The sequence below is a fragment of the Dasypus novemcinctus genome, chromosome 10 (genome assembly GCF_030445035.2).
Source record: "Dasypus novemcinctus isolate mDasNov1 chromosome 10, mDasNov1.1.hap2, whole genome shotgun sequence".
Lineage (NCBI taxonomy): Eukaryota > Metazoa > Chordata > Mammalia > Cingulata > Dasypodidae > Dasypus > Dasypus novemcinctus.
The window spans coordinates 11497718-11523937 of NC_080682.1; the positions used below are offsets into that span (position 1 = coordinate 11497718).

General features: G+C 54.4%; 1 protein-coding gene across 1 annotated transcript; it reads left to right on the forward strand.

Annotated features, from left to right (window-relative positions):
* The first annotated feature begins 4252 nt into the window (after positions 1–4252).
* LOC101433061 (organic anion transporter 3) lies at positions 4253–21184 on the forward strand. The gene is made up of 11 exons (XM_004449216.4): positions 4253–4374; positions 4887–5242; positions 13610–13713; positions 14231–14385; positions 14931–15099; positions 17193–17316; positions 17515–17630; positions 18790–19004; positions 20107–20215; positions 20367–20570; positions 20662–21184. Exons 2-11 carry the CDS (start codon positions 4910–4912, stop codon positions 20759–20761), a joined length of 1629 nt encoding a protein of 542 aa, XP_004449273.2. The 5' UTR covers positions 4253–4374; positions 4887–4909; the 3' UTR covers positions 20762–21184.
* Positions 21185–26220: the final 5036 nt, after the last annotated feature.

Here is a 26220-nt window from a genome sequence, read left to right on the forward strand (position 1 = left end):
GAGCTCGTCCCCTCTCCTGGGACAGCTCAGCTTCCTGTAGTCCATTCTCTCAGAACTGGCCTGCACATTAAGTCCTTGCTGTGTGCTTGGTACTCTGTTCAGAGTTTTATATACTTTCTTTAAAATCCCAGCAGCCCTATTAAGTAGGTATTAAAATCCCCATTTTACGGGTGAAGAAACTAAGGCTTAAACAAGTGACATCATCTGCCCAAAGCCGCACAATCAGTAGGTGGCAGAGAAAAGATTCAAACCCAGGCCTGTGGAGTGCCCCCTCCCCTGACTGTCTTGCTCCCATGAAGGAAGTTTTAGAATCAGCCCTTGGAGTGGGTTGGATGGGAAAGGGGGGTCGGGATTTGAGGGCAGAGGACACCCCATGACCAGGGCCAGCCTGAAGCCATGCCACACAGACCACTCACTCTGCTAGAGCCACCCTAGGACAGGGGCTGAATCTGGGGTCCCTAAGGTGAAGAGTCCAGAGGTCGCGATTTGGCCAGCAGGGAGGTCTAGCTCTTGGCCCTTGAGAATTTACAGACCGTCTGACCATGCACGTCTGTGGCCAAAGCCTGGGTAGCAGGACAGGGCATGCTCCAGCTTCTGCCTTGAATCATGGAGGATGGTGAGCACACAGGCAGGTAGTAGCCAGAGGCTACAGTGGGACACATGCAGGTTCAAATGGCCTGGTCATCTAGATAAGGGGCAAGACGCCCAGAAGCCGCATGAAGGGGGCATGGCTCAGGCAGCTCCTCTGCCTCATGATGTTACCAGATTTTGTCTAGGTTCTTGGCTATGCTGCAGAAATGAATTTCAAGAGCACATGGGATTTAGGCCAGTAATTTATTCAGGTAGGGAGGGAAGAGAAATAGGAGAAAATAACAGATCAGGGGTCCCAGGTAGAGAGGAAAGGGCTGAAAAGTGATGAAGTGGGTTGATTTACAGACCACAATTCCCCATTATAGATTATAAATGCCCAGGTTTTACTTTCATGGCTATCACGGCAGGGGAAAAACCAGCAAGAACCGGGCACAGAGGGCAGCAACAGGCACCCAGACAGGGCAAAGGCAAGAGAGTGAGTTCAGGCTTTGTGCCTGCTTTTTGAACCATTAATTATTCCACCCCTTTGCTGGTGGCAGGGGAGGAGTTCCAGCTGTTTGTTGTATTGACTGACTACCACCCATCAGCCCCCTAGGAGGGCCCAACGGTAAAGTCCTTGGGGAGTATCTGGGCTTCTCCTGGCTTCTGGAGGAAATCTTGTTCTGAATGGCAGAATCTTGGGGAGAGGTTTCCAGCAGCCCTCTTGGGGTTGCTGATGTCCACGTGGATTTCTTGCCAGGTTCCAGGTCTATTGATTCCCTATCTTGCTAGCTGGCTTCAATGGGATACAAGCTTAAGGAGCTTCCCATCCCAATGCCCAGGGGGACAGAGAAGCCAGGGACTGTCACCACCTCTGGGGTCATTATAGAGATGTCCTAGGTGGGAAGGGAAGTTCAGCCCAAGCTCTTTCTCCAAACTTACCTCCCATTTCCCAATAGGCTCTCAACAAACGCCAGCCACCTGAGCGCTAGGCTTTTCCCCAAAATAGCCCTTTGGCCTCCCCGACTGCTCCCCGGGTCTGCAGGCCCCTCCCTAAATCTATCTGTTGATCTTCCGAATCATCAAAGCCCAGTGCAGATGCTGCCTCCTTGAGGTAACGACCTAGATCTGACCCCTCAAACCTGATCATTCTCTCCCTGCCCTGAGGGCCCCTGGACCTCTCCTGTGGCACTGAAGTCCGTCTCCTTGGTCCTGTCGTTGTTGTGGACTGCTGTATCTCCTCTGCCAACCAGCCTAGAGGAGGGGGTCAGGCACCCTAGTTCCGAGGGTGGGGCTCATACACACGAGGTCAGGGAGACACATTGGATGGGCGGATGGATGGACAGATGGATGGACAGACAAATGGATGGACAGACGGGCAAATAAGAGTGTTGGAGAAAATTCAGTGGGGACCCGCTGTAATCACCCAGAACACCCAGACGCCCCCACTTCCCCCAGGAAATAAGGTTTCCCTTTCCCACCTGTTCCCAATCCCTCCCCTGCCTCAGAGAATTGAAGGTTTAGAAAGACTGTCTACTCTGCGAAGGTGCATGGAAGCTGTGAATCAGATCTGCGCCCTTTCCCCTCACGGGTCCTCAGTTTCTCTATATGTAAAACGAGGCCTCTGGGCTAGCAGGGACCAGGGGAAACGGGCTGAATCCAGTTTAAAGGAGACTCTGGAAGAGTTCAGACGAAAGAAGGAAGGAAAAAGAAAAGAAAGAAAGAGGGAGAGAGAAAAGCAGAGAAAGAAAATTTAAAATATGTAAGATTTCCCAAATGCATCATTTCTTTAACACACACACACACACACACACACACACACACGGTCATTTCAACCCATCTCTTTTAGGATCGCCTCGTGTTGGACTCGGGGGAGCCTCTGCAAAGGAGGCACCCCCCGCCCTGCCCACCTGGAGAGAGGACGAGCTGCGGGAGGGCAGTTCTTCCCACATGCTTCTCCCCTTCCTTCTTTCCCACTTCACTGTCTGCTTTATACATTGATCTTATAAACCTAATACGCTGTTCAAGTAAAAGGTTTCTGGGGCTTTTAAACCAAAATCCTGTATCTGGTGGAGAGAAACAAGAGGCCCTGAAGGAGGCGCTTTGCCAAGGTCACATCGCAAGGGCATTGCCACAGCGCCCCCCGGGCTGGCTAATAGAACTCCTCAACGAGGTCCCCCAACTCCAGGCACACGCCTTGGGGACGGGGCGGGGGGTGCCGTTCCAGCACAGCTGCCCCTGGCCGGCCAGCGTGCACAAGTATAGACTCTGGCTCAAGTCCAGCAGCCTCGGCGGGGAGTCGCCAGCCTCCTCGAACAACGTTCCAGGATCCGGGGGCCCAGTCAGGCACAGGCAAACCTCACGCAGGGCCCTTGCCCAGGACAGGGGGCTGGGGCGGCAGCCCAGCTCCCTCCAGCCTCACTGTGGAAAACCTCCGAAAACATCCCCTTGGCTGCCAGGGCGCATAATTTAATCTCCCTTTGATGACTCCGGATCTCACCCTGCCTCAGGCCACTCGGAGAATATCAATTACTGCTGGGCCCAGGTGGGGAGCGGAGGGGAGGGGCTGGGCCGGCCCTGGGCAGGGGATGGGAGGAAGGGGGGAGGACCCGGCCTGAGCCCTCAGGCCTGGATAGCGCCTTGGTGGAGATGGGACAGAGGAAGAGAAAGGGAAGCCTCCCCTACCAAAAGGGGCGGCCTAGGTGAGCTTCTCCGCAGCCCCCACCCCAGCAGATGGGATGTAGCGGCTCCCAGGGGCCCCTGGCACAGAAGCAGAACTCAACCGGGCCAGAGATGCTGATGACCGCCGGGCGAGGCGGCCCTGCTGAGGGAGAGGCAATGCCTTGTGGTGTCCCGTAGACTTAGCAGAAAACGCTGGCTCCAAAGGACGGAAGTGGGCATAGAGCCGCCCTGCCACTTACTGCCTGGGAGACCGTGGACAAGTTACTAAACTCGCTGCGCCTCCGTTTTCTGATTTATAATGCTAGACTAATAAGTAGCAGGGCTGATGGGAGGGTTAAAGCGGGGAGAAGTGGGGTGCACTAGTTACAGCCAAACACCAGCGAGATGTCTGGTTTGGTTTGGGTTGTCCGCAGTTCCTAAATTTTATGCAACAAATACACATTATTATATAATTAAAAGAACATTTAGAGGGAAAAAACAAAGCCGTAGGAACTGCAGTTTGTCCCCAGAGGGAAGCAGCTGCTCAGAAGAGGAGCCTGCCACGGGCCTAGGGATGGAAGGGGCTGTTAGCAGGGTCAGTGCTCAGAGGCAGGAGTGGGTGACATTTTCCCCTGGGTGTACCCCACCCTTTTCCGAGGCAGCAACCCTAGGGGTCCTTTCTCAGGAGGCACGGGGGGGGGGCGGGGGGGTGGGGGGGGAAGGTACCCACACCCTGGGGTGGCGCCCCTCCCGTTGGCTGTTCCCAGCCACAAGTCCTAGAAGACACTGGCCCTCAGGGCTCAGACTCCCCTGGGGTGGGCCTGCCCAGGCCCCCTGTCCCTCGGTGCAGGCAGCAGCCCTCCAGGCTCCCTCCTGCCCCCGTTCCACCCTCTGCTGAGGCAGCCCTTTGAGAGCCCGGCTCGGTGGGGTCCACAGCCCTCTCCCTGCCTATCCGCTCATTCTCGGGAGAAAGTCAAACATTAGCCTGCGGATCAGCTCACGCCTTATATAAGCCCCCTCCGAGGCATCACACACAGCTCGTTGGAGCTGAGCTGCACGGCTACGACAGCTGCCAGGCCCCGGGGACCAGGCAGGTGGCAGCCGCCCCGACCACCAGCCCCACCGGAGCCGACCGGCCACCAGGTGAGGAGGGACGGAGAGCCGAGCGCAGGCCCCGCTTCCCGCCTGCAACTAGCCAAGCCCCCCACGCCCTCTGGGGACCCGCGGGGCCCTTTCTGGGAAAGCCAGCAGTCCCCGTCCCACGGGCAAGTGGCTCTGCCAGCGCCCCACCCCTTCCGGCCATTTGGTCCTGCATGGCCAACATCCAAGACTGGGACACTTGGTCCCTGCCCGTGAGGCCGGCGTTGCCCCATGCGTGCAGCATGTGACCAGCCTGAGCACACACACACTCACACACACACACACGCTCACAGCTGTGCCCTTACGCCCCGCCCCAAACATGCCCATACGTCCCTGAAGACACACGCCCCTCACCCCCAGATCTCACCTCTAGCCAGGCCATCGGCACCTGTGGCCACCCACACCTGAGCATCCACCCATGCACTGTTCCACACCTGAGCTCACGCATGCACCCTTGCGCTTCCATCCCACATCCACACACGTGCCCTTCTCCCTGGCCTGTGCCCTGCCCGCAGCCCGGACCCACCTCGCCAGCGCCATGACCTTCTCGGAGCTCCTGGAGCGCGTGGGCAGCATGGGCCGCTTCCAGGTGGTGAACGTGCTCCTGCTGGGCGTCCCGATCCTGGGCTTGGCCAACCACAGCCTCCTGCAGATCTTCACCGCCACCACCCCCGCCCACCACTGCCGCCCACCCCCCAACGCCTCCGCGGGGCCCTGGCTGCTCCCCACCGGCCTGGATGGGAAGTCGGAGAGGTGCCTCCGTTTCGTACAGCCGCCCAACGCCAGCCTACCCAACGACACCCAGGCGGCCACAGAGCCGTGCCTGGATGGCTGGGTCTACAACGGCACCAGGGACACCATCGTGACAGAGGTATGCAGCCCCTCTCCTGCCACGTGGCACCCTGCAGCCCTGCTTACCGCAGACGCCCCTCCATGCCCTGCACCGCTGGTGGACAGGGTAGGGGGCTGGGCAGGTGAGCGTCCCTGGGGACAAAGAGGAAGGGGCTGGGTGCATCCGCACACCGCCCAAGAAATTTGGTTTCTCGTTGACGCTCAGAGTCCACGCATGCATTCAACAAAGAGGCAGCAGAGGGCCAGTCTCAGATAGTGCTGTGCTGAGCTCTGGGTAACCACGATTGCACCGGCCCCGCTCCTGCAGTCTAGCAGGGGGTGACACCAGTTACTGAAAGTGCCCCACAAAGAAATCTAAAGTGACAACCTCCCAGAAGCCCTTAGACTACAGCCTGGCCCTGGCCTGGTATCGAGGCAGGCAGTGGAGGAGAGTCCATGAAGAAGGGACTTGCAGCTGAGATGAGCATCAGCCAGCCCCGGAAAGAGGAAAATTCCAGCTTGTGCCAAGACCCCAGGGTAGAGGGCGTGGGGAACGGGGGCCCAGGAAATGTCTCGTCCACTCACGCACTCCCACGTGGGCGCCTCCTCCCGTTCATTCGTTCCTTCATTTATTCACGGATTCTTTCACCTGCCGTCCCTGGGAATAGCACAGTTAAGTCAGGCTCTTCAATGGACCGCCAGGCCAAGAAGGGGTCATGACGGGTGGAGACAAGGAAAGGGCAATTAACATTGGTCAAGCATCTTCTAGGAGCAGAAACAGGCCGCTTCGCGGTGATTGCCTCGTGTGGTTTCCACAACAACGCTCTGCCGAAGGCGACTTTATCTCCTTTGACAGACCAAAAAAAACTAAGACTCAGAGAAGGAAGTGGTTGTCCAGCAGCAGGCGGGCTTGTCAGTTTCAGAGCCGGAGTTTAAAGCAAAAACCCGTAAAGGTACCAGGGAATACATGCTTATGGGGGTTCGAAAGAGGGAGGAACCAGAGGAGTTAAACGTGGCCTCATGGAAGAGGCAGCTGAGCAATGAGCAAAGACAGAGGTTTGGGATCTCCTCTTGGAAGTCAGCGACCACAAGCCCCTTGAGGGCAGGGGCCGGCTTTTGCCTCCCCAGCAGGGCTGTGTTTCAGAGCACTCTAGGTGGGGGGTCCTGGAACCCTGGAAGATGTAGGACCTGCCAGGGAAGTGGCGTTATCATCTCCCATTGAAAGATAAGGAGACGGAGGCTCAGGCTGGTTCCATGACTTTCCCAGATTGCACATGGCTAGGAGCTGGCGGGGGAGAATTTGAATCCAGGGCAATCTATGTTCAGAGTCTCAATGAAAGTAAAGAGTTCCATAGACCCACACACACACAGAGTTTTCCCTATTTTTAGCACTTTGCATTCATGTTGTACTTTTATTACAATTGATGAAATAATATTAGTATAACTACACTACTAACTGTGGTCCATAATTTGCATTAGGGTTTGCTGTTTCTGTTGTACATTCTATATTTGTTGGCTTTTTAATTTTTATTCTGTTAACATATACACAACCTAACATTTCTATTTTAACCACTTTCAAATATAACTAATCATGTTCACAATATTGTGTTCCCATCATCACCATCTATTACCAAAACCATTCCACCACCCCCATGAGAAGCTCTGCGCCAATTAAGCTCTGTACCAATTAAGCAATTTAATGATAATCATGGCTAATATTTGCTGCATATTTGCCACGAGTCCCGTAGTTCTAAGCAATTTGCTCATGTTAACTCATGCGACCTCAACAACAGCCCTCTAGGTTAGCGCCTCTATTATCCCCTTTTTACATATGAGGAAACCGAGGCCTGGGTCACTGGCCCAAGGCGCCACATTTCATAAATGGTGGATTTGAGATTCAAACCCTGGCAGCCGGGCTCCTTAGATCATGCAACCCCCAACCCGCAATGTGTGAGGCTGCGGTGCACCCCTGGCTCTGGGGATGGTGCTGGGGGGCCTGGCCTATTCACAGATCTGCCTCCCCACTAGCCTGTGGCCCCTACCTCTGTAATACAGGTCCAGGTGGTTCTCAGGAGCTCAGGCCATGCTGAAGGAAGGACATCCCCTCAGAGCCTGGCAGGAGGGACACACACACCGCTGACTGCAGGAAACACCTTTCTGGGCATGCCCTGGGCTCCAGGGAGCTTGGCCAAGAGCAGAGGTTACAGGCCTCCAACCCAATGAAGCATCCATTTCCATTCCTCACAGCTGGGCTCCCTGAGCTCGCTTCAGCAGTTGAGGCAGTGTGACTCTGCATCCCAGCCCAGCACAGGAGTTCACCAGGCCATAGGGCACTGCGCCTCTTCTGCGGGCCAGGCCTGGTTCTCTAGGGACTCTCAGCCACGAGATCCCATGAGAGGGGTCCCTGCTGAGCCCTGGAGACCAGGGCCAGCCAGCGCCAGGGCCACCAAGGCAGGACAGTGGCTGGGCCATGCCTCGGGGCGGGCGCCAGCGTGGAGGCCGGGGACTGGATGAGCTTGCTCTGGATGGGAAGGACGGCAGTGAGGAAAGCAGGGCCATGAAACAACCAGCTGGGTCCAGGTGACCCTGCATGGTAGAGGGAACGGGCTGTGTCCAAGACAGACAGTACAAGATCATGAACTAGGGTCAAGCACCAGAGTTCACCCTGACTCAGCCATTTGCCTGGGATGTCACAACCCCCAGAATCCTCGGTTTCCTCATCCGTAAAATGGGTTCAGAGAGCAAGTGTGAGGAGGAAAGGAGAGAATGAGAGGCCAGCACTTAGCACGGAGCCTGGCACCTACAAAGCCTGCAGTTGATGTCAGCTGCTGGGTGGGGTTGGGGGGCCCTACCAGGAGAGGAGGGGATTCCCCACGAGTGAAAAGGAGAGTCACATTGTTCCTGGCTCACCAGGCCTCCAGTCGTCAGCGAACCCCACCTGCTTTCTCCTAGAAACGGCCAGGCCAGAGGCTGCACCCCCACGGCCGGTGCCCTCTCCTACCAGATGGGCTAATAAGGCCCTCCCTCACGGAGGGGGGGCCAAGCTGCATCCTGAGTGAGCCCAGCATAGGGTCTGACGGGGAGCAGGGGGAGCAGGGGGCACCCATCCCCCCACTCCCGGTTCTGACCCCCTAAGCTTTCCTGGCAGGGGTGGTCCCACATTCCTTTCTTTTGGTTCAGCAGAAGCAAGGTTGGAATTTTCAAAAGGAGCTTTACTAGCTCATTTGGAAGAAACAAAGGCCTTTCTTAGATGTCTGGAGAGCGTGGCGAGCCACGTTCCTGGGCCCTGGACTCAGGAAGGGCGTGGGAGCCCCCAGCCCCCCACACCACTGACCCTCAGCGCTCAGGGGACCCAGCTGGGTCTGGGGATCCCAGAGCCCCTCCTGTGGCCCTCAGGGGGCTGGGCCTGGCCTCAGTCTCCCACGTGGGCCCTGCAGGCCCTGGGGCAGCTGCTGGAGAAGCCCAGAGCCAGCACAGTGGAGCCTCCCAGAAGCCAGCCCAGGCCCCGGGAAGATTCCCCAGAGGACTCCCCGCCACCACCTCCGACCTCCCCCACCTCACCCCAAATCCCCAGGCTGCCCAGCTCCCAGACCTCTTGTCCATCTCTTGCTCTTCAGCTCCACTCTTGCTTCACATCCCCACCTGCCCACCCTCAGCCCTGCCATCCATCCCTTCCCTCATTCCTAGCCACCAATCCGACTGGCGAGCCCCCAGATGCAGGGTGAGCCCCTCTCTAGCCCACCTTGATCCCCTGACCCAGGAGGTCCCTGCGCCTGCAGGCAGGAAGGGTCTGAGCTCTCCTGTGGGCCCTGAGGGAGCACCTGCTGGATGTGGAACCTGGGCTGCAGCTTTCCTCTCCAACCTCAACCCTGTGAATCAGGTGTTATCATCCCCATTTTACAGACAGAAACACTGGGCTCTGCTTCAAGGAGCCAAGTACATTCGATTAGGAGAGTGGGTGCAAGAACTCTACTGGAGTTGCCAAGAGCTGGGTGGGGATGAGATCAGCCATGCCAAGGGTGAGAGATGCACCAGGAAGCTGAGGGACTGGCTCCTTCAGCTTACCTGCAAGTTACATTTCCCTCTCAGCCTCATCAGGAAAATAAGTATAATAACCCCAGCCCTGTTCACTCATTAATTATTTATTGAACAAATATGACCTTTTACCATGTACCCACTGTTCTGTGAGCCCCTTGGGATAAAAAGTCCAGTGAGACGGTCTCTGTTCTCAGAGAGGTTACAGGCTATGGGTGAGACGGGCGAGTAAATAAGCAGCCAGACTGCAGTGTGATTGGTTCCCTCTTGGAGGTAAGGACGGGAAGTGGGGCGTGGAAGGAGAAATGAGGAGCCCCCGAACCAAACCCGGGAGTCTGGGCATGCTTTTCATTCATGTATCCATTTCACGAATTTATAGATCACCTATGAGCCTGACACTCAGAAAAAAGTGATCTCAATTTAAGTGTCAAAAGACTGGCGAACATTACTGGAATAAGGAGCTCACAGGTACAAGAGCGAGGAGGAATGAAAGAGCATGAAGCTTTTAGAGAATCTCTAGTATAATCGAGGCCTAAATCTTAGGACCCCAGCTTGTGCGTGGAGTCATGAGGAAAGGAAACACAAATCCAACTCTCCTCATCTTGAAGAATAATCTAACCTCCTGCTAGAGGTGTTCTTAACAGAGTCTTCTCGAAAGCTTTGTACAGCTAACTACACACAGAGCAAAACTCTCTCCAAATATCTTCTCTCCTCCCCCAGAGTTCTCAGCATCTCAGTTCTGCACTCCGTCAATTTGCGCTGGTCTGAAGGGCGGCCGTGGCCACATTTTTCTGACCAGCCCTGGGGAGGTTCACTAACTGTGAAATCTCTGACAGCAAATTGGAATGCAATTGAAGTCCAATCTTTTTCGATATTTAACCATAAATCGTTTTTTCCTTCTGAGTCTCAAAACCTCATTTTACCATTTCCCAGCAGAGAGTTTACGTTCATGAAAGCAAAACCCTCGTCTTCTCACTGATGTCTGACAGTGTATTCGGCATGTGCAGCCTAAGCCCTGTACTGAGAGATACTCATCCTAGGGAGGCAAGGCAATCTTCCACATCAGCAATTGGAGCATGGACCTTATTCCTTCTCACTTAGACATCGCATGTCTATGACCACTAAGGCTCTCCAGCCCTCTCTTTTTTCTGTAGAATGTTCATTCATTCAATTCCCCTAGTCTTTATCGAATGTCAACTATGAGTCAGGCACCGTTCTGGGCACTGAGAGTACAGTAGTGAACAAAACAGATCAAAAGTTTTACCCTCATCAAGGTTGCCTTCCTGGGGGAGAAACACAGTAAATAAAATGAATAACAAAAAAAAATATGCAGTATGCCTGCTGGTTTACATTACATGCTGCAAAGAAAACAAAGTAGCGGAGGGGATAGAGACTGCTGGGGGCTGCGATTTCAAGTAACACGGTCAAGGAAGGTCTCATTGAGAATATAACAACTGAAGGCGGCGAGAGAGCAAGCCAAGTAGCTATCTTGGTTGGAACATTCCAGAAAAAAAGAATAGCCCATGCAAAGACTCTGCGGTAGAAGCATGCTGGCATGTTTGAGGAATGGTCAGGAGACAAGTGCAACTAGAGTGGCATGTGCACAGGAGAGAGTAGGAGCAGATGGGAGAAGAGAATAACAAGGTAACATGGCAACGGAGCCTGCAGGGGCTTGTAGGCCATTATGAATACTTGCACATGTTCTAAACTTGACTCAAGATCCAACCCAGGAATGGTGCTTCTTGTAAATCAAATTTTCTGGTAGAAACTGGCTTGTGGCAGTTAACCGAAAGGCTATACCATCAGAAGTCCCATAGTAGAAAAAAAGACCCAGCATATCTGGTTTCACAGTGAAGCAGGGCAGCATCTGTAAACTAATCCAAGTGCATCTGACATTGACCTTCTCATGATCCAAATACTTCGATGTAATATGGCACTAAATATTCCTGGAGGCTGGGAGAAAAATCACATTTTCATTTACAAATTCTTGTGGGATGTATTAGGATAAGCTAGACTGCCATAACAAAAGAGCCCAGAGTAATTCGTTGGCTAAAAGAACATAGCAGTGTTTCTTTTTCTCATGGAACAGTTCCAAGGTGAGTATTTCAAGCTGGTGGGTGACTCTGCTCCACAGGGTCACTCAGGGACCCAGACTGACAGCAGCTCTGCCATCTTCAACACATGGCTTCCCGAGTTCCTCTAGTTGTCTCCATTAGAGCCAATGGGAAGGGAGAAAGTATGCAAACCCAGGCCAGGGATTCCCTCTTAGGCACTCACATTTTCTTGTCCAGAACTACGTGGCCCTGCCCAGCTCAGGGTCACCTGGGAAATGTGCTCTTCTGATGAAAGAAGGGGAAAATGAATTTAGGTGAACAGTATGCCTTTACTTTAGATTTTTTCTAAAGTCCCAAAAGTCTTCTCTAAAGGTCCATGGCATACTCCTTTCACTTCCTCCTTGGCCCTTTGCCTTCTTCCTGCCCCTACACACACACCACATAGGCTCCTATCCCAGCCAGGAGGAACCGCCAGGGTTTGCTGGCCAAGCTGGATCACTCTGAGGCCACTGGAGGACCTGAAGTCTTCATCTAATCCCCATTCTCCCTCACTTTCAGCAGAGGAAAGTGGAAAGAGTACCCTTAAATGTGGGGTCCTTCCCCACACACTGTTTTACTCTCCCCAAAAAATCTTGTGTGGCATTTCTAGTGAATAAAATCATCCACTTCATTACACAAGAAATTCAGGCTGGCTGGAGCAAAGGGTGCTTGTGAGGATTGGCAGGTTAAGCCAGATGGGTAGGCAGGGGCCAGGACCTCGAGGGCCTTAGACATCTATGTTAACAGGGCTTTCTCTTCACCCAAAGAGCAAAAGGAAGCTAGTGAATGCTTTCAGCCAGAGAGGAACCTGATTAGAGCATTATCTCAGGCAGCCGTTCAGGTTATCATGGGAAGAATGGATGGGAGGAGGTAAGATGAAATGAAGCTTGGGAGTCCAGTCAGAAGGTGGTTACAGTGATCCTCTCTGGCTCTCAGCTTCCTCGTCTATAAAATGGGGGTGACAGTAGCACCTACGTCACAGGGTTGTTAGGAGGATGAAAGTTAAGGTATGGAAAGTGCTAAGAACAGTGCCTGGGCATGTAGCAAGCCCTGACAGAATATTGGCTGTTCTTGTTAATCCAAGCACAAGATGATAGGGCCTGCACTAAGTCAGCAGTAGTGGAACTAGAGAGAGGAACCCAAGTTTAAGAAATATCAGAAAGTTAGAAACTGGCAGGTGGTGTGATAGTGGAATGGGAGAGAAGGAGGACTCAAGAGGGGTTACCAGTCACTGAGATGGGGACCTCAAGGGGACGGACTGATGAGTCTCCTTAAGTCTGAGATGCCCATGTGGTATCATCCAGGTGGAGTTTTCAAGTCAGCAGCTGGATATACTTGTCTCCAGGCCAGAGGCGAGGTTGGGCTAGAGATAGAGCTTTGACATCTTTGTCGTAAAACTGGAGCCATAGATGGAGTTGCCCAGAGAAAGAAGATACAGAGAGAGGAGGTTCTAGAAGAAACAGGCAGAGAGGAAGAAGTCCAAGGAGGAAAAGGAGAAGTGGCGTAGGGTGGGAGAAAACCTGGCAGAAGGAGAGGTCAGCAGTGTCAGTGGCCACTGAAAGTTCAAGTCGGGTCAGGCCACAGAAGATTCTACTGGATTTAGTGAAAAAGAGGTCCACAGTGGCTATGGACAGTTTCAGTGGAGCGGTGGGGACAGAAGCCCAGAGGAGAATGAATCGAGGAATGAGTGGGAAATGAGAATGTGGGTGATCTCAAGTGTAGAAAGAGGCTTGGCTTTGAAGGGAAGGGAGAAATGGAGTTGATGTAGGAGGGAATGCCACGGCTGAAGATGGAGAGATTTGGGCCCATGCAAATGCTGAGGGGAGGAGACAGGAGAGAGTGAGCGAGATCTGAGATGGGTGTGAGACGGAGAAGGTGGGGACAATAGATGATATCCCCGTGGAGGAGAGAGGTGAGGTCAAGTGTGCAGAAGAGACTCGCCGGGACACAGGCCAGCTTGGAGGTGACAAGAGAGGAGGTTAAGGAGAGACACAGATCTGATCTCTGAGCCAGACGACAGGCCGCACATGCTTGAGGATTGCTGTCATGCCAAACCTTGGGTGAAAGACCAAACAGCTAGAGGCAGGCACAAGGAGTTCTAGGCCTCGCTCAGGAGGGAAATGGTACTCAGCGGGGGGCAGGTGGAGGAGGGCCAGGCTCAGGGAAGCCACGTGAGAGTGTGGGGGAGAGTGAGTGGGCGTGGGGAGGGCACAGGCTGAGCGTGGGTGAGAGGGCTGGTCTGAACTGAGCCAGGTTGGCCTGACATTTCTTCTGCACAGTGGGACCTGGTGTGCCAATCCAGCCAACAGAAGCATCTGGCCCAGTCTGTCTACATGGCGGGCATACTGATTGGAGGGATCGTGCTTGGGGACCTATCCGACAGGTGAGACGTCGGGGCCTCCCAAGAGGAAACACCACCCACCAAGACAACTCTGCCCTGTTCTGTTCCCCCGTGCATCCCCAAAGAGGCAGAGGCCTAGGGGAGGTGGGGAGGAGGGTGGACCTCTCTCTGTGTCCCTCTCTGGGCCTCAGCCTTCTCTTTGCCCCAAAGCCTTTACAACTTGAGTCTTCCAGCCTCCCCAGACCCAGGTGGAGAAAGCCTCCGGGTTTTCTGATGCAGCACAGTGACTGCTCAGAGACGGATGGTCCTTGGACCCTTGCTTAGGCAGCTAAACTGGAGGTGAAGGTAGAGAAGATCACTCATTAACTCTAACCTCTAATTGCAAACTTCTTGAAAAACAGCAATTATCAGCAAAGCTCTGTCTGGGGAGGGAATTATCTGCCCCTCCTGACTCTTTAGGAGGTGGGGGAGTCTGGCCCTTCACCCAGGACCTGCAGAGTCACTGGCCTTGGCAGGCTGTCTGTGGCTAACCCGGCCCCTCCTCTCCTCCGAGCGGCAGGTTTGGCCGCAAGCCCATCCTGACCTTGAGCTACCTACTGATGGCAGCCAGTGGCTCAGTCACTGCCTTCAGCCCTGGCCTCCCCGTCTACATGGCCTTCCGCTTCCTGACCGGCTGCTGCGTTTCGGGCATCGTCATGAGCACCGTCATCCTGAGTGAGCTGCCTGGAGGGCAGGGAAAGAGGGCTTTGAGGAGCACCACCTGGAAGCCCAGGTTGTGGAGTTCAAGGCCTGGCTCAACCCCGGGCTCCCTGTGCCCTTGGTCAAGGTGCTGCCTCTCACAGGACCTTCAGACACCCCCCTCTGGACCTAGCAGCAAGGCCCCACATAATCATAGCAGCTATCAACGCTGAGGATGGCCCCGGGCCTGGCACCCCGCCAAGTCCATGGTCATCTTCAGCCCCTGCCCATAAGCAGGTGGTGTTATTGTTACCATTTTACTGGTGAAGAGGTGGAGGCAAAATAAGGGGAAGTTACTTCCCATCAGAGAGGCAGTGATCAAAGCAGGGGTTGGGGAGGCAGACAGAGCTAGGTTGGAATCCGACCTCCTTGAGCCTCGGCCACGTAAAACAGGGACGACAAACCCTGGGCACATCAAGACCAAGTCAAGCAGCCACCGGGCAGCAAGAGCTAACGCCCCTGCACAGGGAGGTGCCTGCGCCCCGCAGGACACTCATCTGGCCCCCGGGCTCCCCCTGCAGGTATGGAGTGGGTGCCCACCCGGGTACGGCCCATCTTGTCCTTGGTCTTGGGCTACTGCTACACCATTGGCCAGTTCATTCTGCTCGGCCTGGCCTACATCATCCTCCAGTGGCGCTGGCTCCAGTTGACTGTGTCCGCTCCTTTCATTGTCTTCTTCCTGTGGTCATGGTACGTGGCCCCCGCCTCCCTGCTCAGGCCCACCGAGGCCAAACAGGGGGAGCCATGCCTGGCCCAGAATGTGAGTCCCGGGGCCCCACCCCACACCCCAGGGTCAGGGAAGGGCCTCCCAGGGAGGAGGGACCGTGCAAGCAAAGCTCGCTGCAAGGCGGAGCGGGCATCCAGCGGGCACTGGGGGGCTGCTTGCAGCTGGGGGTGGGGGACTGACTGAGTTCAAGTGGACAGGAGGGGGCCAGGCTGTGGAGAATTCAGAAAGCTAGGGAGGCCTCCCCTTCAGGTGGAGGGAGATGGGAAGCCACTGAGGAGACAGTGGTGGTTCAAGTTCTGACCAAGATTTCGTTTGTGAAATGGTAGACCAGAAGGACAGACCCAAGTGGGCGAGATGAAAGGTAGGGATGAGAGATTTGAGGGAGGGGACTATACAGGCAGGAGGAGGCTGGGGGGCAATCTGAGAGATGTTTTGAAGGAAGAATTAGCAGAATTGGGGGACTTGTGGGGTTGAGGTCAAAAAGGAAGGAGAGCTCAATGAGGAGCCCCAATGAGGAGAATGAAGGAGCCTCAGTCAGAGCCCCGTAGTGGGGTGGAGAGCTCCTTTGAGAAGGAAAATGAGTTCCCTAGCAACAGGTTGACCCTGAGGATACACTGGAGACAGAAGGTGAGTCCAGAAGCTCATACGTGCCATGGATGAGCTCAGCAAAAGAAATGAAGCCTTGGAGCAACCCTATACTGAGTATTTACCATGTGTGAGGCTGTCGGGGCCTCGGCCTCCATTGTCTCCGGTCCTGGTGGCATCCACGTGAGAAGGGGGCATTTTGGTCCCCATTTCACAGGTGAGGAAACCAAGGCCCAGAGAAATGAAATGGTTCCCCAAGGTTACACAAAAAGAGACAGAACTGGGTTGGGAACTCAGCTCGGAAGTAAGGATAGATGCTCCAACCTGAGGGTAAGGGAGTGAGACGAGGGCGAAGGGTCTGAGGAGGTGCCTGCGGGGTACCCACAGCCCGGGATGGGAGCCGAGAAGGAGCAGAGATGGGAGGTGAAAGAAGGACAGGTGGCCCGCAGAGCTCAGACCCCTTCTCTGGGGGACTTTGGACAAGTCTCGCCCATTCTGAGCCTCTTTTCTCAGGGAAAGGAGGGAGGAGTGGATGCCCTGGATGTGGGTAAGGGAGGAAGGCCTGGTAATCTTGGTGAAAGCAGGTGCAACAGATGGCGGGGCAGAAACAGAGCACCCAAGATAGGGAGGTGGGAGCAGTAGGTCCAGGAAGCTGCTATCATCAGCTGGGGACAGGAGTCTGAGGCCAGGTGGCCAGTGTGCACTGCCCTGAGGGCCTCCCTGGAGCCAGGTCTTCCCCAAGCACCACCCCTTGCTCCCCACACCTCTGCCTCTTCTATTCCTCATCACCTAATGGCCCCAGGGACAACTCAGGGCGAGCCAACACCCCAATGGCATAGCCCAGGCAGCAGGGTATGGAAGGGTGGAAGTGACTGCCCACCAGCCTATCCCAAGACAACTGGGAACACCCCGTCCTGTGCTCCCAACCCAGCTGAGCTTGTCCTTTGCAAGGAGACTCAAAAAGTCCTCAAACCCATTCCCTAGGTAAGGCCCCAACCCTACCTTAGACGCAGACCCCTTTCCCACACTGCCCCTGGACTGCTCCTGCCCAGTGCCCCTTCTTCCCGGGAGAGGCTGGGAATATAGGCCTGGGGAGGCTGGGGAGCTGAAGGTGCAGGACCCTCCACCTATCCAACCTCGAACAAGCCGTCCCCTCTCCAGGCCCCACCTGCCTTGGCTGAGGGCCCAGGACTCCTAGCTAAGGAAGACACCCAAAGACAACAAGCTGCCCAGGTGGGGGGCAGAAGGAGGCCTCTTCTGGAAGGGGAAGAAGAGAACGCTGGAATTTGTGCTGGCCACAGGCAGCCCAGGTGCCAAGTTTGGCCATGTTTAAATTCCAGGAAATCTGCAGTAAGGCAGCTCAAGTTTCTGGGCTGCCTCCCCCTTGTCCCTGGCTGGTGATGGTCTCCTGGCCTCTCAGAGGGGGTTCTGGGGTGGGAAAGAGGCACCGTGATTTGACCCTGGTCCCCAGGTGGTTGACGGAGTCCATACGCTGGATGGTCCTGTCCGGAAAGACCTCGAAGGCCCTGCAGGTGCTCCGGCGGGTAGCTGCCATCAATGGCAAGAAGGAGGAGGGAGAAAAGCTCAGCCTGGAGGTAGGGGCCCTGGGGATCGCCATCTGCCTGAGTTCTGCTCTTGAGCTGTCCCCTCCACTTGCCTCTGTCTCCCCTGCTTCCAAGGTTGCGTCATCTCTGATCCCCTAAGCTAGCTCCTCTGGAGGCACCAGGCCTGCACCTCCCTCTCTTCTTCTCCGGCTTGTCACTAACAGCACCCTCCCCCTCCTCTGCCCCAAGGAGCTCAGTCTCAACCTGCAGAAGGAGATATCCTCGGCCAAGGTCAAGTACAGCATAGCCGACCTGTTCCGGACACCCGTCTTGCGCCGTGTGACCTTCTGTCTTTCCCTGAGCTGGTAACCCACTGCCCTTCCTTGACTACTCTCCAGCACCTCTGCCAAGGCAGTGGTGATGGACAAGACCCCTAGCAGACTCCCCAGAAGGCATGGTACAGGGCATCTACAAGAGGAATCAAGTAACGCCCTGCCCTGGGCCACCCCAGCCCAGCCCCAACCCCAGAAATCTGTGGCATCCCTGCCCGCACCCAGACCCAGCCTTCAGGGTCCGCTTCCCTCTAAGGTCTACTCACCAGGCACGGGCTTCCAACCCCTTCACCTGCTCACTCCCCTGCCACGACAGTTTCCCAATGCTGAGTTTCTCTGCCTCTGCTCCCCACTGGTCCAACTCTGCCCTCTGGACTCCGTAGAGCATGGCTGGCCCTCAGGGCTTCAGACTTGAAGACATAAACTCTTTCTCCTAGTCTTCTCTTCTGTCCACCATTCCAGAGTATCCTCAAAGCACCTTCTGTGTCCTGGTTCTGGGGTCCCTCTCTATCAGTCACCCCCATGCATATAGGATCCAACTGGTCTAGACAGCCTTTGAAAGGGAAATCTTTGAGTTGTACATATATTCCAATATAAGGTTTTAAAATACATGTATAAAAGAAAATGTTCTAAAATTAGATAGTGGTGGTGGTTGCACAATGTTGTGAATATACCGAAAACCACAGAATTTACACTTTAAAAGGGTGGGTTTTATGATATGTGAACTATATTTTAATTTTTTAAGGGGAAAAAAGCAACTAGTTATGCATCAAAAAAGGGGGAAACAGGGGTCCCAAAATTCTGAGGGGGAGGCAAGCATCTGACCCGTGTGGACAGCGTGACTTTTACCTCCCCCAAGGTTAAAGTCCTAGTCAGGTAGCTCCTGAGATATCATTTTCTGCTTCCTTTGGTCTCTGAGATTCCTTCTAGTCCTGATATTCTCAGGAGTCAAATACGTGGCACCTGTCTAGATCCATGCCTGAGTCAGACATAACAAATCAATCACAGCACTTCCTTACTGAGCCCAGCCACAGTCTCAGAGACCTCAAAATGGCTCTCAAGCATCCCTTACCGATTGGGTTCAGTTGGCACAAGAAATGAAACCATTCCTGTTCCTGGTGAGCCGAGGACCAGCGTGGGGAGAGGCCCCAGCCAGCCTGCAGGCGCCAACCAATCCTTCTCTGCTCCTCAGGTTTACCACCGGTTTTGCCTACTACAGTGTGGCCATGGCCGTGGAAGAATTTGGAGCCAACATCTACCTCCTCCAGATCATCTTTGGCGGGATCGACCTCCCCGCCAAGTTCATCATCATCCTTTCCATAAGCCACCTGGGCCGGCGAACCAGCGAGGTTGCTGCCCTGTTCCTGGCAGGAGGCACCATCTTGGCTCTCACCTTTGTGCCCTCAGGTGAGAGGCTGAGGCTACCCCAGAACCCTGTGGAGGAGGATGGACCACACAGGTCAATATATCTGTGGGTAGCACAGGCTGCCACAGGCTGAGATGTGGGGAGCCAAGGACTGGGGTTTGCTGGCTCTGCCTCTAATTGTGCTGCCTTGAGCAACTCTCTGGGTCTCAGGTCTCTCTTCTAGAAAATAACTCAGTTGCACTAGATGATATTGAAGCTCCTTTCCTGATCTAACTTGGACTGGGCAAAGTATGACAGTGTAAGAAATTATTTTGGGACCAGGCATGTTGTGGGTTACACCACTGCAGAGGGTGAGCTGGGATGGAGAAACAACAGAGCCCAGAGTTCAAGAAAGACCCCAGGGAGCTGATGTGGCTTAAGCAGCTGAGCACTTGCCTCCCACATGGGAGGTCCTGGGTTCAGTTCCTGAAGGCAAACAAATGAAAAAGCCAACTCAGGGGAGCCAGTGTGGCTCAGTGGTTGAGTGCCAGTTTCTGACATAAGAGGTCCCAGATTCAATCCCCATCCTGATACCAAAAAAAAGAAAAAGGAAGAAAGACCCCAATACTTACTTGAACATGACCTTGAAAATCCACTTTAATTTTACAGGGATGCTACATATCCTTTCAAAGGGATTTTTGGTATCTTAGGACAGAAAGAACAACAAAATATAATTAGGGAATAAGAGTCAGGGAAAATACAAACACAGAAGGGCACCAGCATGTGAAACATTAGGAATAGCAGAGGGGTTGTTACTCAGCTTTAAGTCTGGATCTGAGCTTCCTAGCAGCCAAAGGAAAAAAGGGAGACAAGACCCATTACAGAGTTCTTGTTATCAGATCAAAGCTTTTCCCAATACTGAAACTTTACAGAGGTCTCTCATAAGAGACGACGCAGGGACAGATCTGGCCTCGTGTCTTGAGAATGCCACTTACAGTCATCTGTTTTCTGTCTGCCCTTCTCGGACTGTGAGAGGGATCGCCTGGGTTTGTAGTCATGGCAAGACCTGGTCCAGAAAAGGCTGCCTGGGAAGGCTTGCTAAGGCATGAGAACACTCGAGTATTCCCAAGCCCCAAAGCCCACCAAGCTCTCTTTCCCCTGCAGATATGCAGATCCTGAGGACAGTGCTGGCCGTGGTTGGGAAAGGCTGCCTGGCCAGCTCCTTCAACTGCCTCTTCCTCTACACGAGCGAGCTGTACCCCACGGTCATCCGGTAGGTGGTGGGGCTAGGGCCGGGCCCACGCGGACGACACGGGGCCAGGTGGGGCTGTGGCTTCCTCCTGCCCCCTGCCCAGGGGCCCCAGCACTGTCCTTTAAGAAGCCCCGTCACACAGGCTGCCGATCCCTGCTCCAAACCCTCCCAGGCAAACAGGTCTGGGCCTAAGTAACCTGTGGACCCGTGTGGGGAGCATGGTGTCCCCGCTGGTGATGATCCTGGGAGAGGTGCAGCCCTTCGTCCCCAACCTCATATTCGGGACCACCACCCTCATGGGAGCCGGCGCCACCCTCTTCCTGCCTGAGACCATCCACCAGCCCTTGCCAGAGACTATTGAAGACGCTGAAAGCCGGTCAGTCTGCTGCCCCTGGCCCCCGGCAGCGCTCCTCCCCGGAGAAGCAGGCCTGGGCCCAGGGATCTTCCCAGCCTCTCACCGCCCCCAGGTCCCAGTGGACACGGCAGGCAGAGCAGGAGACAGAAGCGGAGAAGGCAACCCAGAGGATTCCCCTGCAGCCTCGTGGACCAGGCCTGCGCCCCAGCTGAGGGCACCGGGAACCCCCTTCCCTGCCCTCCGGAGACTGCCCTCATCCAGGTCCCTGCGCCGGGACTCCTTGGGCACCTGGGGTGGGGGAGCCCCAGCAGGTTCACGCTCCCAGGAGCAAGTCCTCTGAGAGTCCGGGTGAAGGCTCTCCACCACCGGGGCCCGTGGCCCAGCTCCGGCCAGGCCAGGGTGGCTGCCACGAGCCTCTCCCCTCCACTGCCGGCCTCAGGCCCCCTGCAGCCCAGGCCCTCTCACTCCACTATCCAGCCCTTTCTCACTATCCCAGGCCCCTCCCCCTGAGCCCCTGGACCCCCGGGCTGGGTCCTGGGCACCCAGGACAAAAACCAGCTTTCCCTTCTTGCCCCCCACCCCTTTCTCCAAATCAGCCTTCAGGAAGGGAGGTTTCAATAAACAGGGACAGACAACTCCGGTCGTGCTGCTCAAGGAGGGGCTGGGAGAAGGGGACAGGGCAGTGCGTGCACGGGCGAGCGTGCCCTGACCGGGCCCGGGCACGCAGGGACACAAGCCGGCCTGAAGGGCACGTGTGCGCGCATGTGCGCGTGCGCGGAGGGGTGCGCGTCTGTGGAGCTACCACCCAGACCTCTACGTGTCCCAGCGCGCATGTGAGCAGGCAATGCAACAAGCCGGAGGGAGCCAAAGACAGAAGCCGGGGCCCCTCCGTCCTGGTCCTCCGCCCCTGCTGGCCTCAAATCTCCAGTCCACGTCAGCCCCTGACCCAGCAGACGACCGTCTCTCCTGGTTAACTGAGGAAACCGAAGCCCTAGCTGCCACCTGCCACCTGCCACTGTGTTCCCAGGGTTCCTTCTGGAAACAGCGGGAGGGTCAGCCTTCCCGTGGAGTGCTGCTCGGTCTCTCGCCTTCAGGCTTCTCCCATGCCCTTTCCTGGCCCTTCCCATCACCAGCTAAACAGGCTCAGGCCTCTCCCATCTAAACAAAAACCAGCCAACCCTCATTGGCCTCCCCCTCTCCCTCCAAAAGCCCCGCTACCTCTTCCTCCCCGCTTATCCAAACTGCACTACCAAGCAGTCTGCATCCCCTGCCTCGGCTTTCTAGCCTCAGACTTGCCCCACTGCACTCTGGCTTCCACCCCTCCCCCCTGCTTCCCCAAGGGCATGAGCCACCTCCCTGTGCTGAATCCAGAGGTCACCTCTCCTTCCCCCTCGCACTTGGCCTCTCAGCAGATTTGGCCCTACTAGTCACGCCCTCCTCCTTTGGTTACTGGGACGCCATGGCTTGCAGCTCCCACCGTCCTCCAGCCACATCTTCTAAGGCTCCTTTGAGGTTTCCCTTCAATGCCACCGTGGTCACTTAGCTGTCCTGCCCTCGGCCCCTCTCTGAAGGTCTGCCCACTAGCCAGACAGTGCCATGACTCCCCATCCATCGTGACTGACTGGACCAGGAGACACTCCTGATCCAAATTGGGCTAATCAGATGTTCTCCCCAGTACTGGGATTTGAGACATGGAGGCTCTAGATGGTCTCTAGGTCCTCCCCATGGGAAGGCAAGGTAACAATAGCCTGGGCTGGCAGGCAGAGCAGTGAAAGCCCGTTAAAGGGAGAGAATAAAGTGGATGTGCAGAGAAAAAGAGAACGAGGCCACAAGAGCCCCGATAAAGAGTTGTTGAGACCATTTGCACAGATTCCTAGTAGGTTCCAGGTCCCATCATCAGCCCTGGAAGCACTTTCTGCTCCTGGGTTCTGTTAAGTATTATTGAGTTTTCCCAATAAACTCCCCTTTTAGTTTAAGCTAACTTGAAGGGTTCTGTTCCTGGCAACCAAACAATTTCAAAAGCAGCTCCTCTTCCTCTATCCTCCCTTACATGTTGATGTTCCTCAGAAACTCTTTCCTAGGGCCTCTTCCTCTAACACCCGTCCCAGTACTGTCCAGTGGAAATATGCAGACCACGCGTGGAATTTTAAAGTTCCTAGTAGCCATTTTTAAAAAGTAAAAAACCAGGGAGATTAATTTTCGTAATTTATTTAGCTCAATATATCCAAAGATTGCCATGTCAACATGTAATCCAGGAGAAATTAGTGCAATGTTTTATATGCTTTAATTCATACTAAGTCTTCAAAACTTAGTATGTAATTTACACTCAAGGGACATCTCAATTCAAGAGCCCAACAGTGGCCAGCAGCTACCGTATTTGACAACTCAGACACATTCATCCACTCCAGGGCTTTGATTGTCAACCACAGAGCTAATTACTCTCAAATCTATATTTAGATATTTGAGTAAGAGCTTGATAAACATGAATGAGATCATACTGCTTCAGCCTTTTGGTGGCTTCCATTGAGATGAAGTTTAAACTCTGTTCCAAGGCCCATTGTGATCAGACCCCAACCTGACTCAATGGCTTCAGTTTTGTTGTTATTGTTTTTAAAGATTTATTTTTTATTTCTCCCCCTTCCCCCCTCCCACCCCAGTTGTCTGCTCTCTGTGTCCATTTGCTGTGTGTTCTTCTGTCCGCTTGTATTCTTGTCAGCAGCACCGGGAATCTGCGTCTCTTTCTGTTGCGTCATCTTGCTGTGTCAGCCGTCCGTGTGTGCAGCCCCACTCCTGGGCAGACTGTGCTTTTTTCTCATGGGGCGGCTCTCCTTACGGGGTGCACTCCTTGCGCATGGGGTTCCCCTACTCGGGGGACACCCCTGCATGGCACAGCACTCCTTGCGCGCATCAGCACTGCACATGGGCTAGTTTCACCACACAGGTCAGGAGGCCCTGGGTTTGAACTTTGGACCTCCCATGTGATAGGCAGATGCTCAATCCATTGAGCCAAATCCACTTCCCTGGCTTCAGTTTTAAACACTGTCAATCTTGCACCTTGCAATCTAGTGTCATCCAACTTCTGTCCGTTCTCAAGCTATATCTGTGATTTCCTGTCCCGGCCCTTCCCACAGGCCTAGTGCTTAACTTCTCCCATCCCATCACTTTGCACTTGGCTCATTCCAGCTCATCCTGGACACTTGGCTTGGAACACTTCCTCTGAAAAGCCTTCTCTGACTCCCCAGTCTGGGTTGGGTGCCTCTCCTTATCACACTCAATTGTGACAGCACGGTTGTCTGTTTTTCCTGTCTTGGTATGGGTTCCCCCAGAAGCAGACTCTGAGGCCAGGACTTGAGTGCAAGTGGTTTATTTGGCAGGAGATCCCAACACACATAAGTAAGAAGGTGGTGTCACCAAGGACTACAAACTGGATGGGTTAAGACAAGAGAGGCTCGCTGTCTGGAAGTTCTGGAGGCTGACCGTCTTGAAACGTGTAGGGAAGAAGCCTGTCTTGCCTCTTCCTACCTTCTGGGGGTTTGCCGGCAATCCTTGGGCTCCAACCTCTGCCTCAGTTGTCATGTGGCCTTCTCCATCTTCTCATGGTGTTCTCCTCTCTGTCGGTCTGTGTGCCCACATTCCCTGTTCTTATAAGGATACCTGTTATCCTTATTAGCCCACCCTAATCAGTCTGGGCTCACTTTAGCTTAACTAATTGCATCTGAAAGGACCCGACTTCCAAATAAGGTCACATTGACATGACCAGGGGTGAGGACTTGAACATGTCTTTTCTCTTGGGGGCGGGGGGGGGGGGCTCACAATTCAAGTCAGGAAAGGGAAGCAAGAGCCAAGAGGGAAGAGAATGAGCTAGGCAGCAGGGACCTCCAGGCCAGCTGGCCGGTTGCTCAGCCATACAGAGAACTTCCAGGACTGGCCATTCCCGTTCATTTCAGATGCAGGGTGCCCCCCACCTGGCCAACCCAAGACTAGCCCTGTGCTACACTGCCCACTGAGTTCTGGACCTTACCTGGGGGTACCCATCCGCACTCCAAAGGGGTTTCTACCTGAAAATGGGGCCAGTAATGCCTCTTGGGTCGACTGGGCCTCACCCAGAAGGGAGAAGGCTTGGATTCAGTGAGGAACCTTCTTCTCCCTACCCCTGCTCCCGACTTTGAGGGTGAAAATTCAGAGTGGCTCCAGGATGTCCTGGCCATGACTGTTCCTGTGCTGCTTCAAGGTCTTAATTCCAAAGCCACTTGGGAAGGGAAGGGGAGATGCCCAGGAAAGCTGGTCAGGATGCACTGGCCCCTCAGATGACCCATTCCTCTTGCCTTCCTTAAATGCCCATTCTGGATTCTACCTTCCCTCCACCTTCTTCTCTTCTACATCCCAGCTTCTCCTGCTCCTCCTACTCCCTCCTCTCTTTCCCAAGCAGGCCCTCTCACTGGGCCAGTGAATCACCAGCCAACATGGAGCACCCCCTCTTAGGCAAAGTCTTCATGGTGGACCACCTCCTTGGTTCCTGGCCTCATGTCCAGCCTTTATATGGAAATCACTGGATGGACTTCTAATTCTTACACCATCCCTCAGCTAGGGTAGTCAGGCTACAAGGCACAAAGTGCAGTTTGCCTCCTTCCTCAGAATGATGCTGTGGACTTGGCAAGCACTTGGAGTCTGCTGGACCCTTCCCCAGGTCAATCGTTGCAGACCCACACATGGGGCATGTGATCTGAGCAAGAGAGTTTTCTTTGATCTGTAAATTATTTATTAGAAAAGTCAAACAAAATAATCAAAATCACATGTGCTAACACACTTTAAATCCCATTTACTTAACTGCACAAAATTTTACAAAATCAAGACTCATTCCAGAAAATCTGGGAAATGTGATGGCTGCTAGGATGGTGGAAAGACCAATGGAATCCAGTGAGTTGAGTTCTAGATCTGCTTACTGTGTGATCATGGGCAAATCCCTTGCCTACTCTGGGCCTCAGTTTCTTTATCTGCACGATGAGAAGTTTTCCCTAGAGAGATAGCATTCAACTCCCACAGCATGTGTAGCTGTGGCCCTTGGCCAACTGGGAAATCCCCAGATTTGACTCCTCTCAGTAAGCACAACCAGAATTTAAGTCTGCATTCCACTCAGCTCAGGAGGGTCCTACACTGAGTATCTAGTGATTCAGGAGGTCCCTAAGGGGTCGTTCCCAGCCCTGCAAGCCATTTGCTATAAGAGATTTCCATCCAAAAATCTTGCAAGAGCTGGGAGACTGGTGAGGAATCCCCTTGCCATGGAGCATCCCAGGTGCCCACTAAAATTCAGTCCTTCGAGTCTCCGGTGGAAACTTTTCCAGACTCAGCCTGGCTTGGAGCTGGTCAGGCTCTAGGGTAGGAGCTCTTCTCCAAGGCAGAACTGGGCCCGGGGCTCAGAGGGGGAGGTGCATGTAGGGGTCCGTCATCTCTCTCACTGCCCTCAGCACTCCGCCCTCTCCCCCATGAGGGCACCAAGTCCTGGTGGGAGACTGGCCCTGCTGTTTGTCCAGCTGTCCTTGCATTCCCAGGCCACAGAGCTCTTATATACCTTGGCCTGGAGAATGTTGTCAGGCATCTGAACACCCACTGGGTCCCAGCCCAGAACCAACACTGGGGATGGGGGGGAGGCTGGAGGTTGGGCTGAGTCATA